Source organism: Schistocerca nitens, chromosome 3 (genome assembly GCF_023898315.1).
Source record: "Schistocerca nitens isolate TAMUIC-IGC-003100 chromosome 3, iqSchNite1.1, whole genome shotgun sequence".
In the NCBI taxonomy this organism is placed as follows: Eukaryota; Metazoa; Arthropoda; class Insecta; order Orthoptera; family Acrididae; genus Schistocerca; species Schistocerca nitens.
This window is the reverse complement of record NC_064616.1, coordinates 804,791,098-804,803,628: the sequence shown is the minus strand read 5'-3', so window position 1 is coordinate 804,803,628 and position 12,531 is coordinate 804,791,098. Positions and strand designations below refer to the sequence as shown.

At 37.2% G+C, this 12,531-nt stretch overlaps 1 protein-coding gene across 2 annotated transcripts in view; it reads right to left on the bottom strand.

Moving 5' to 3' along the window:
• Window positions 1–5,099: 5,099 nt before the first annotated feature.
• Window positions 5,100–12,531, bottom strand: part of LOC126248829 (zinc finger protein rotund-like) — a 910,415-nt gene continuing 902,983 nt past the window's right edge. For both annotated transcript variants that reach the window (XM_049950241.1, XM_049950242.1), the window contains exon 7: window positions 5,100–7,449. In XM_049950241.1, the coding sequence (XP_049806198.1) occupies window positions 6,121–7,449 (1,329 nt within the window). In that variant the 3' untranslated portion in view covers window positions 5,100–6,120. The remainder of the gene's footprint in view (window positions 7,450–12,531) is intronic.

The window sequence follows — 12,531 nt, the reverse complement described above, 5'->3', positions numbered from 1 at the left end:
CTATTGTTCCTTGGCAAATGTAAGTTCGGTGTAGATTTTTTCCATGATTGTGGACAGAGCTGTTTGTGCAGTGATTTCCAAGGTTATTTTTTGAAGCGCATGACTCAATTGTAAATCTACTTCCATTGTGTAGTTAAAATCACCTGTGCTTTGAACAGATCATTAGAATTAGCCCAATTGCTATTTTGGTTATTATTCTTCTGGCCCTTTTCTGTAGTCTGAAAATTGTGTTCATGTTTTGTGCATTTGTTCCCCAGGAAAGAGTTACATAACTAAGAACTGAGTGGACATATGAATAGTATATGGCTAAAAGACACTGGCTGTTCCATATGCCAGGACTCTAGTAGCTTAACATGCTGATGATATTGTGTTTGCAAGTACCTTTGTGTATTTGCACCACTTCAACTGTGAATCAATATTCATTTCTAGAATTTTTGTGTTTCTTATGCAGTCTATAGGGGTACCAACTACATTTAATTTAACAGTCCCATTTTCCGTCTTCAAAATGAAATTCATGCCCCCCCCCCTTTTTTTTTACGTATTGACAATTATTGTAAACTTCCTTGAGGATTTCATTTACTTTCTCTGTAAGGAACTATCTTGGTTTTTCAGTATCTGTAATACTGAAGTCATCAACAAAGAGAATTTTTTTGCCTATGATTCACACTTTTGCGAAAGTCATTGATGTATATCACGAACAATATTGTTCTTAATGTTCTACCCTTAGTAACTCCTATATTAATGTATCTTGGTTCTAATAAGTGTATCACTAGATTTGTGTCATTTCTGCTCTCTGTACACAGTCTGCTAGACATGATCTGAACCAGTTATTAGCTACACCTCTTATTCCTAATGATTCAAGCTTTAGTAAGTCTTGTGGTCAACAGTATCAAAAGCCTTAGGTAGATCTAAGAATATGCTTGTAACACACTCAGCCTGTTCAAGAGCAACAAATACCACTTTTGTGAGCTCTACTATCGATGAATTTGCACTTCTACAACTTTGGAACCCAAACTATGATTCACTTAGGTTTCATTTAATCAAATAATTCATTAATCTGCCTTTCATAAATGATACCATCGTATACTGCATGACAAAAAAAGTAATGTACCCAGAACACGTGGTCAGGTGTCAATGTAACTTTATACCTGTACGCACCATAGGCAGGTATGTAAATGATTAGAATATCACATCTTTATGACCTATCAGAGTGCATTAGTTTTGTTTGCATTTATTGTTGTTATCAGGCATTGCAGGATATGTAAAGATGGTGAACAGTCTTAGAAGCTAAGTGATCTCTGTGAAGGACGTGGAGATGGAGTGTACTCATGTGAGACAGCATTATCAACTCCTGACAGAGTTTTAAAGGAACATCTTTGTGGGTCTCCATTTGACTTGCTGGTAGAATCAAATAATATTCAGATATGTGGGACATTCATATGTGACAGTAGCTTGACATTGGACTGCATGGGACCGTGAGAGCAGGCATACTCATTGTCAAGGTTCCAGTTGACCACCACAAGAGAGTATCACTGTATTGTGCACTAGGCACATTGTAACCCTTTCACATTTGTGCCTGCCATCCAAGAGCAAGTAATGTCATCTTACACCATCAGTCAGAGAGTATCAGGAGCCAGGCGAGGGAATTACAGTGCCATGCGTAGGCTGCTGCTGACACCACAACACAAACAGCTACATTTGCAGTGGTTCTGTGACTGGGAAGTACAGATTGATGATGAATGGCACCATATTGTATTCAGGAATGAATCAGAGCTCTGCAGTACCCTAGATGACCATCGTTGATGAGTATGGTGGGACCTGTGAAGAGATCCCATTATTACAAGGTTTTAGAGAAAGACAGGAATATTACCTCTGGCATCATGGTGTGGTGAACCATCAGGTATGACTTCAAGTTACAGCTGGTAGTGATTGACAAAACTCTGATGACACAATATACATCACAGACAACATCCTGCGCTCCTCCGTGTTACCTTTCATTTCATTGTATCATGATGCCAGTTTTCAACTGTACAATGCCCATCCACATTTGATAGGTGTCTCTATGAACTGCCTGCATGATGTTGAGTTACTACTGTAGCCACCCAAGATCCCCAGATCTCTCCCTGATAAACATGTGAAGCACAAGCTCAGATGTCAATTCCGTCGCAGTGTCAGTATCCAGGACCAGTTACAAAGTTGTGTGCCAGCTTGTCTCAGGAGAGTATACAATGGCTTCATGATATCATTCCCAACCAAATCACTGCATGTATCCAGGCTAGAGGAGTTGCAGTATCACACTGATAAGTGGACTCATAGTGCCAACTTCTTTGTCATTTTGACTCGCATTTGGAATCACTGAAATAACATTATACTCTCTCAGTTAATGAAGCTCTATTTTTTCACCTACTGCATTAATTTTATTTATCAAAGGCACGCCTTTTGGCTGTTTTAAACGCTTTGGAAAGTTTCCTGATGCAAAAGAGTCATTAATTATGCTTGTTAAGGGAGCTTGCAGTCTCTTTCGAAATTGTTTCAGCACACAGATTGGTACTTCATCTAATCCTGCTGACTTTTTAGGTTTTGTACTATTTTAGTGACTTCATGCTCTGTGGTTGGCAATACTATCATTGTACTTAGTACATAATATTATAGATATATGTTTGTATATGGGAATTTATGGTGTAATTTCTCTGTAATACTTGAAAAATGCTTGTTCACATAGTCTGATTGTTCATGTGGATTACTTATTGCTTTATCCACCTCCATTATCAGTATGTTGTTATTCTTTCATTTGTCTTTCCCTGTTTTCTGTTTAATGACATCCCAGTATGCTTTTTATTTTCTGCACTATATATTACTTTTTCATCAAGTAATTGTAGATCATTATGACCTTTACTCATGAAACGGAGACTTAAGTCTGGGAGGATTTTCTAATATCTGCTCTCAATGTCTTATTTTTGTGAGATGTTGCTACTTTTGTGTGTGTGTGTGTGTGTGTGTGTGTGTGTGTGTGTGTGTGTGTGCGTGTAGGGGGAGGGGTTACTTTTAGAAAAGTCTTTCCAAAAGTTCATTTTAAATACTTTTGAGACCTTAGAGAATTTTGTATTTACATTGGTTTCTCTGTTCACTTCACCATGTCTTTGGTTTGCTAGTTCTCTTGAAAAAACTTGTGTGCTGATGTCTGATGAGAGTCCTTTGTAGACTTAAGGTTAAGGACGTTTTCTTGGACCTGATTTTACTATTACTATTTGTCAGAAATTGTCTTGGAGTCCGAGATCATTTACAGCTATGTCATACTTTTCCTTCTCCATATTTGTAGCCACATTGTTGATTACTGATGTCATTGTTGTAGTTACCTTTGCTGCACTGTTGACCAACAGGGACATGCTAAAACTGTGAAGGATGTTTATGACGGTGCTTCTCACTTGATATGTGGTATATGTGTTTATGTTTATGTCTCCATTCAAAACTATGTTCGCTTTTGTAGTTGAGACTATATCTAGAACTTCTGTTAATTTATTAAAAAAAGTATCCACGCTACGGCTAGGTGACTGACACACACACAAACTGGTTAATTTCTTGTCGATTTCAAGCCTTGTTAATTCAATAGCTAATATTTAAAAGTGTCTGTCTTCACTAACTGTACTAAGGTCATATCTTAATTTATGTTTCTTTTTTGATATGAATGCATGATCATCCACCCTACAGACATCAAAAAGTAAGTATGCCCTTTCATATGATAACAGTACTATACATTGGATGTGAGTGCCTCTACACCAGCACTCAGTGACACAGACTGCCATGCAGTTCAAAGACAGCATTTCAACTTCAGATTTCTGTATTTTCTGTTTTAATTAAGGATTGTTAAGACAGTTAAAAGTTTAATGTTACTGGTCCCAATTGTTTCTTTACCTTTATGACACATAATGCCTTTTGGTTCAGTATAATCTATCTTGCGAGTGCTTATAGCACTAGCTTGTTACATGTTCCAGCAGTATGTGCTGATTATTTACAAATAAATATATTTAGCAGTAATTCTTAAGTAACTAGTTATTCTGAATTATTCAGTTGAATGAAGTGAGTGAAAGGTTTTGAAAATAAGATATCATGAGGAGATATATGTCATGAGCACATAAAATTCCAGATTAGAGAAAAATTTGAACATAATGCAAAACAAACTAGCATATTTCTATGACAATGTGCATTGCATGAAACATGTAATAAACAGTACTTTTTTGGGCTGAGTACATCTACACATTGCAAAACCTAAACTGCAACTATCTGCTGAAAATCAGAGTAATTGTGCCTGACAACTCTTAGGACAGACACCCAGTATACACAACAAAAACTTCTAAGATCTTGTCATAGTCGCTATGTTTGTGTTCTAAAGCTATCAGTATTGTTTCGTTTATTGTCCAGAACTGAATATGTTAATTTTTCTGCTAACTATGAGCGATCCATTTGCATAATACCAAGCAGCTTTTTTAAATTGCATTATTTCCAACTTTTCTTGTCATATGTCTATTGATATTGACCATTGTACTTGCGTCTTCTGGAAAAAATTGATTAATTCTTGGTTTTTGTATATTAAAGTCAGTCCTTAAGAACACAATGGTTGTGTTAAATAGTTTCAGCCTAACATTTAGATACAGCAAGAAAAGTTATGGAATGTAATGATAGGTTCTGGGTCTGTTATTAGCTAAATCTATGTCTTCATATAATGAAACACACACACATGTTGTGTTGTGAATGAGTATTTAGTTGCTTTATTGTGGGACTGTTGCAACAGATGTTTTGAAATGAAATGGTTCATTGCATAGGAATGTTCTATTTTCTGATAAGAGTTGCATCACATATTATGTGTGTTTTAGATGTAAAATTAAAATCTCTTTCTGAAAAATTACAGTGTCTGATATTTCGCATGAGAAAAATTCACAAGAAGTTCATACACATCTACAGTTAACACCAAGAAATTCTGTTAAAATTTTTCTAAATCATTTTTTTGCATTAAACATCAAGTTCTTTCGATGATGTTACAAAACATCACTAGCTCACAGATCCCAAGGAAAGATAATGACACTGTAAGTAAAACAATGAGATTCAAAACATATAGAATGCATTTTATAGGAAACATATGATAATCCACAATGATACAGTCATTAAGTTTATAGTGCACAGACAGACAGACGGCACATCAGTATTTCTCTGCAGCTCTCTTTGAATGAGCCTTTTATTGTTCAAAATTGTAACATCATAAATGGAAAAGATTTTTTTACATATTATTATCAGTTCATTTGTATATTCTGGAATGCCAGCACCACGTTTCTTTGTAAACAACTCCATGAGCACAGAAATGGTTTTTTCTCACTTCAGGAACAACACATGATCTTTTTTGAGTAATCACATAAATTCTTCTAAAGAATGATTTTTCTGAAAGTTGTCGTTTAGGTTTAATGTTGTAAACCACGTTTTTTTTTTATTTGGTACAAACAGAACTTTTTTACCAGAAATTCAACTGTCACAATAAAACTGCTGACAGACATAAAATGGTAAGTTCTATTTAAATTAATTGCACAAGAGTTTTCATTTCATTTCTCCTGTAGTATACATATTCAAACTAAATGTTCAAAAGTAACAGTTGACATTTCTACAGGAAATTTTGAAACCTATTATGCTGTATACCCAACTTAAATATAAAGCCTGGAAAAATTAAACTGGTGTTTTAAAATGTTTTGTTTACATTGGAAGAGATAAATTATTTGTTTTCTTCATGACAAACAAACTTTCTTCTTCTGACAACACTAACACAGTTGACACACCACAGCTCTTTGGTTTACAGTTCGTTACTTAAATAACGAAACAAATACACTGTCAGGTTACACAGCAGAACAGGTGAAATTTAGGAAACAATAATAACCTCAAAGTTCTTTCTACTAAATTGAGCACATTATTGCTTAACTACAAATTAATTTACTCGACGCACAGGCACCCTCTGAAAATACTTCTCACAGTCCAGATTCTACACTTCTTTCAGTTCCATTGTGCTAAAATTTGAGCAGTCTCAACAACAGATCCTCAAAACATTTACTAAAACAACAACACTTCATTCAGAGGATATCATTACTGTCCCTTCTCTTTCAGACCGAGCAGATGTTCACCAGTTACTAATGAAGAGGCTGATGGCTGATGAGCATAGTTTCTAATTTGGTGCAAAGAGATCAGCTGGTTAGGGAACGTGTTTGAACCAGTCTTTGGCATCTCGACACCACCTCCACCCATGCCAGAAAGTTGGCCTGCTGCCGACGTGACAACTTTTGGCGGTGGAAACGGTATAGCGTCATACGGAATGTACGGTGGCCGAGTGGGAGGTGAAGCTATCCCCAGCTGGTGGTGATTCAAGTGATTGAGATGATGGTGGGTCTGTGTCAAGCCACCCATTGACTGTATAGGAGTGAAAGCAGAAGCTGACGACGGAGTAGTCGAAGTCTTTACCGTAGAATCACCGTAGACAGAGGAAGGTGACGATGGCACTGTCGCTTGCTGCTGTTGCGATTGTGAGGTGGGAGTTGGAGGTGGAGCAGGTGGTGCAACCGAATGCTGCTGGTGTAGACCAGCAGCTCCACCCTGCTGACTCCGGATCACCACAAGATTCTCACTGTTTCCACTACCTCCATTACCACCTCCGTCGCTGCCAGAACCGTTCACGTGACGACTCCCGTGTTCCAATAGACTCCTGTGATGTGACACGGCCAGGTGGTGCTCCCCGAGACCTCCACTGCTGGCGTGTTGCATGCATACCTCGTGCTGATTCATTGCTTCGACCAGTGAGCTAGCAGTGTCAGGCGATACTTTAGGCCAGTAAGGATGTGGGTCAGCAACTGAGTTACCATTGCCGCCTCCAAGACCGGCGTTTCTCACATCGGGCCCGATACCTGTTATAGGCGGTCTCTTGTCAGTCCTTTCTGCATGCTTTTGCATATGTTTTGTAAGATACGTTTCTTGTGTGTACGATTTTCCACAGTATTGGCAGATGTGTGTCTTCAAATGCTTTGATTCTTTGTGCTTGGGAATGTGTTCAAGTAAAGATGGCTCATCTGAAAAGCACTTGTAACACGAGTTACACTTGTATGGCTTATCAGTCTGGTGACACCTTGAATGACTCTGCAAGTTGCTCAGCTGAGAGAAGGCTTTGTTGCAGCCGGGATGACGACACTTGTACGGTTTATCTCCAGTATGCGTGCGAATGTGCTGCTGCAGGTGAGAAAGTTGTGTAAATTTCCGTTGGCATATTTCACACCGATACGGTTTGATGCCCAGATGGATCCTCGTGTGCTGAGACAGGTAAGAACTGTTTGCAAATGCTTTACTGCACTGAGAACATTTGTATGGCTTCGCTTCTCTCATGTGGATCTGGGTATGAAGCTGCAAATCAGCCTTTGAACCAAATATCTGTAAACAGAAGAAATATTAAATTAAAAGAATGCATTTAATACAAAACACTGCTTATTATGAAGCAAAGCGAGATTAATTTTCCAGTGAAGATATGAATAAACCAAACTGTTTACAAAAAGTTTTATATATATCAACTGAAAATTAATAATGAAGCAGCATACAGATCCAAGTAGACAAAATTATTTAACAAGATTATTTTCAAAATATTACATAAATGACAACGGATTCATGTAACAAAATGTGTATGTACCCTTAGACACACAGAGAAACTGATGACCATCTGAATTATTCAGTTAATGGATTTTGTTTTCCTGACAGGTTTTCGGTAACTTAAAGACATCACTTTGCAGAAAACAGGGCTTCACTAAACATGAAGCACATGGCAAAGAAAATAGCACTTTGCACAATATTTTAACTAGTTTTTGTAGAAATTCATACAGAGGATCAGGACATACACTATGTGATCAAAAGTATCCGGAAAACCCCCAAAACATACGTTTTTCATATTAGGTGCATTGTGCTGCCACCTACTGCCAGGTACTCCATATCAATGACCTCAGTAGTCATTATACATCATGAGAGAGCAGAATGGGACACTCTGCGGAACTCACGGGCTTCAAATATGGTCAGGTGATTGGGTGTCACTTGTGTCACACATCTGTACACAAAATTTCCACACTCCTAAACATCCATAGGTCCACTGTTTCTGATGTGACAGTGAAGTGGAAATGTGAAAGGACATGTACAGCACAAAAGCATACAGGCTGACCTTGTCTGTTGACTAACAGAGACTGCTGACAGTTGAAGAGGGTCGTAATGTGTAATAGGCAGACATCTATCCACACCATCACACAGGAATTCCAAACTGCATCATGATCCACTGCAAGTACTATGGTAGTTAGGCGGGAAGTAAGAAAATTTGGATTTCATGATCGAGTAGCTGCTCATAAGCCACATATCACGCCAGTAAACGCCAAATGACGCCTCGCTTGTTGTAAGGAGTGTAAACAATGGGTGACTGAACAGTGGAAAAACATTGTGTGGTGTGACAAGTCACAGTACACAATGTGGAGATCTGATGGCGGAGTGTGGGTATGACGAATACCCAGTGAACATCATCTGCCAGCTGTGTAGTGCCAACAGTGAAATTCAGAGGCGGTGGCGATATGGTGTGGTTGTGATTTTCATGGAGGGGGCTTGCACCCCTTGTTGTTTTGCATGGCACTATCACAGCAGAGGCTTACATTGATGTTTTAAGCACCTTCTTGCTTCCCACCGTTGAAGAGCAATTTGGGGATGGCAATTGCATCTCTCAACATGATCAAACACCTGTTCATAATGCACAGCCTGTGTCGGAGTGGCTACATGACAATAAGATCCCTGTAATGAACTGGCCTGCACAGAGTTCTGACCTGAATCCTATAGAACACCTTTGGGATGTTTTGGAATGCCGACTTTGTGCCAGGCCTCACCGACCGACATGATACCTCTCCCAAGTGCAGCACACCATGAAGAATGGGCTGTCATTCCCTGATTGAACATATGCCTGCGAGAGTGGAAGCTGTCATCAAGGCTAAGGGTGGGCCAACACCATACGAAATTCCAGCATTATCGATGGAGGGCGCCACGGACTTTCAAGTCATTTTCAACCAGATGTCCGGACACTTTTGATCACATAGTGTAGGTCCAGATGTTCACTGGAAAGTTTTTAAATCACAGTTATGTTTAAAATTTTCATCCTTTTCAATAATAAAAGCACTTAAGCAGCCGGTTAGCCTATTATTGGCTAATTATTTAATTTAATGTTTCATTTGTGGAATTTTCAATGAGTACTGTAATGTTGGACATGTTAAATCCTACACCAGTCACATATCTTTCATAAAAATATGTATAGTTGCACACTGACTGCTTACAAATGTGCAACTGATCATGTACATACATTCAGGAACTCATCTTTGATATATAAGTAGTTGTTCATGAGCAGTCATTTAAGTCCGCCTTAACAAATAACTGTAAGCTAACTTTAAATATCAAAATGCAAGTGATCATACTTTTTCAAGTGTGTATACATTTTGTGTGTCTCAAAACACTTGAAAGAAGAGTTCATACATAACAGATGAGAGAGTTCAAAAGGGGATGCATGAACTATGAAAATGTACATAAGAAGCTAAGTGCTTTTTAAGCTATTAGAACATTCATCCTCTTAGAAGAAACACACAGATGATGAAATATATGCATAGGGTAATTGGAGACGGAAACATTCACTTAATCTTTACCAATATTTAGTTAAAAAGATTGAGAAATAAACTTTCTTACATCTTAAATTACACACATCTCCCTCCTACTGCTTTGTTAAAATTATGCATTTTATCTATAAACATTGATGTACTACCAGTCATCAATGTGACATAAAATCTTACATAATCTACAGATCATTGTTGCAGAGTAATAGTGATTCTACTTTTATTATGAATGAAGTCCCAAAACTATTGTACAATTATGCTGGTGTATGGCTGCGAAATTAATTTAAAAGAGCACCAGAAGAAAATGGATTTAAACTGGAATTAGAGTAGAAGCCACATTATGAACATATTACGGTAGTATAAAAATTGCCAGATTTTGTTCACTGGTTCACTGTACGCTTAGCAAAACAACTGATTCCAAATAATGCAGAAAAACACATACACACAGTTTGGAAGGCTACCCCTCTTCAACTGTCCATTTTCCCCTTCAGTCCTACTTTTGAGAGAGAGAGAGAGAGAGAGAGAGAGAGAGAGAGAGAGAGAGAGAGAGAGGTCGTGTGGGGTGAGGGAAGGAAGTAATTTGCAAGCAATAGTCTTTCATTTATGAGACATGCTATGCCAATTGCAAATGCACAGTGAACGGTGGACAGAAGTCAGCTTGGCTAGTAGGTGGTCATGTGCACCTATCCAGTTTATACATGAATGTTTAACCAACATTTTATGAGCACAAGAATTTGACTGATTATCTTTACAAGATTATATGACTCAATGGAAGGAAGTAACAGTCTTACCTGCAGTCAACGTGCAATAGATTGGTAAGTTATATCATGCAAGCAGTACACAGACTTAACATGCGAACAAGCTTCTGGGACAGAAAGACCTTCTCTCCACAATATATGTACACTAGCATAATGTAACCATGCACTTTAGAGTTAACCTTTCATCTAACTTCACTAGCTGATTTACTGCACTTCCGACAGAAATAACAAGATACTAAGGAAGAAATGCTTTACAGATCCAGATGTTCCTAAAGACATGATATTGATATCATTTGAGAACCATATAACTCTTAAAATAGTATTTATCTTATGAATTTTCAAAAATGTCTGCTTATAGGACTCTTGTCTTTGAACATTGAACAAAAATATTTGAGACAAAAGGTAATATGTAATAAAGAGTATTTTACAGCCCGTTTCCCCAGTTAATGATAGTAATATACATTTTAGTATAAAAAGTGATCCAGCTGCTGATTATCTAATGGAATGAACAGATGAGAAATAGTCTTCATGAATCATGATAAGCACAGTGAAATTTGAAGAACATTAGAGATAAGTGTAGCTTAAGCACTGAAGTTACTTGTGTAAGACCAGAGCACTAGCTTCCTTGGAAATGAATGGGGATAAAGAATATTTTAGTGATTCACTAAAGGCACGTGGAAATATTTAATACTTTGAGCATTTCCCATTGATTGTTAGCAAATTAAATTAAAAAAAAAAAAACTTTCAAAACTTTTACAATTCAGTGTTTCAAGTTTCAGATTAAAAACAAGAAGAAGGTTGAATAAATTAAATGTCTGAATGATGATGATACAAGAATGAAGATATATCTAATAGTCTTACAAAGATGACTGCACCATACATCAGGGCTTTTTCGGGTGAAGTCAGTTTCCACACAGATTAAAGTGCTCACCGGTAAGACCACTTTATATAAAGGGGGAAATAGATGTGCTAGATAATTAGGCGTCAAGTTCATTCCATACAATGTTTTTCAGAAGATGATGGATATAATAACAGTAAAACAAATCAGTAAACATAAATTGTCACACCCACAGTTTGACTTCCGGAAAGGACTGTTAACAGAATATGAAATAATCATTTCGTGTGTGATACATGTAGGCTCTAAGAAGCAGTTGAGGCCAGAAGTTATCTTCAATGACTTACACAGGCATTTAACTGTGTGAACCACACATGCATGGTTTGATACATTATGGACTAAAGGGGAAAGTTGATCACTGGTTCCTTCTACATTCAGTTAAGAAGAAGCAGAAATTTGTTCTCCAGGATGAACAAACAGGGAACAAATTTTAATTTTATTGGTTGGTCTAAATGCATAAGATGTCTCATTGGTTTGTTTTTGGTTTACAGTATTTTTTGAAAAGTGTCGATGGTGTACTACTTAACATGGCAGATAAATCCAAAAATTTGTTATTTGTGGATGAAAGACTTTGATTATGAAAACTGTAGAATATTACATAAATTATTTAGCAAATAGAGAATAGTATAACGTTTGTAAGCAGCTTACAGATAACAGAAGACTAACAGAGAATGTTGTTAAAGTAAAATTTGATAATCACAAGAAGATCAGATAATCAGTTAAATCTAACATTTAAAATGTCTAATACTGAAGATAAAAGAAAAAGTTTTCTGAGGAGAATGATATTTTGATATATGTTGGATAAAGTGAGTACTACTGTCTTCACCACCAGGACAGTCTACAGTGTTAGTGTCATTCAAAAGATTTGGCAAGCCTCAGAGTCGCCAGGAGCACCTCCAAAGATGTTCAGTGCAGTGCTGGATGAAACTTCAGGAACCAAAAAGTTTCTTTGACCATGACCATACAGTTCAAAATACTCATCAGCAACTATGACATCCAGTCATAAAAGTCTTCACCGCATGATTCAAAACATTACTTGTTTACTTTCTTTATTTTTCACTTTATTATTCCCTGCTGTACTGTACTATGGGTAAGTCTACAGATTAATAGAAGTTATTCTTATGTCAGAAAAGGGCTATTAGAATGACCTGTGATATGTGTTACAAAACTTTATCCAGGCTGC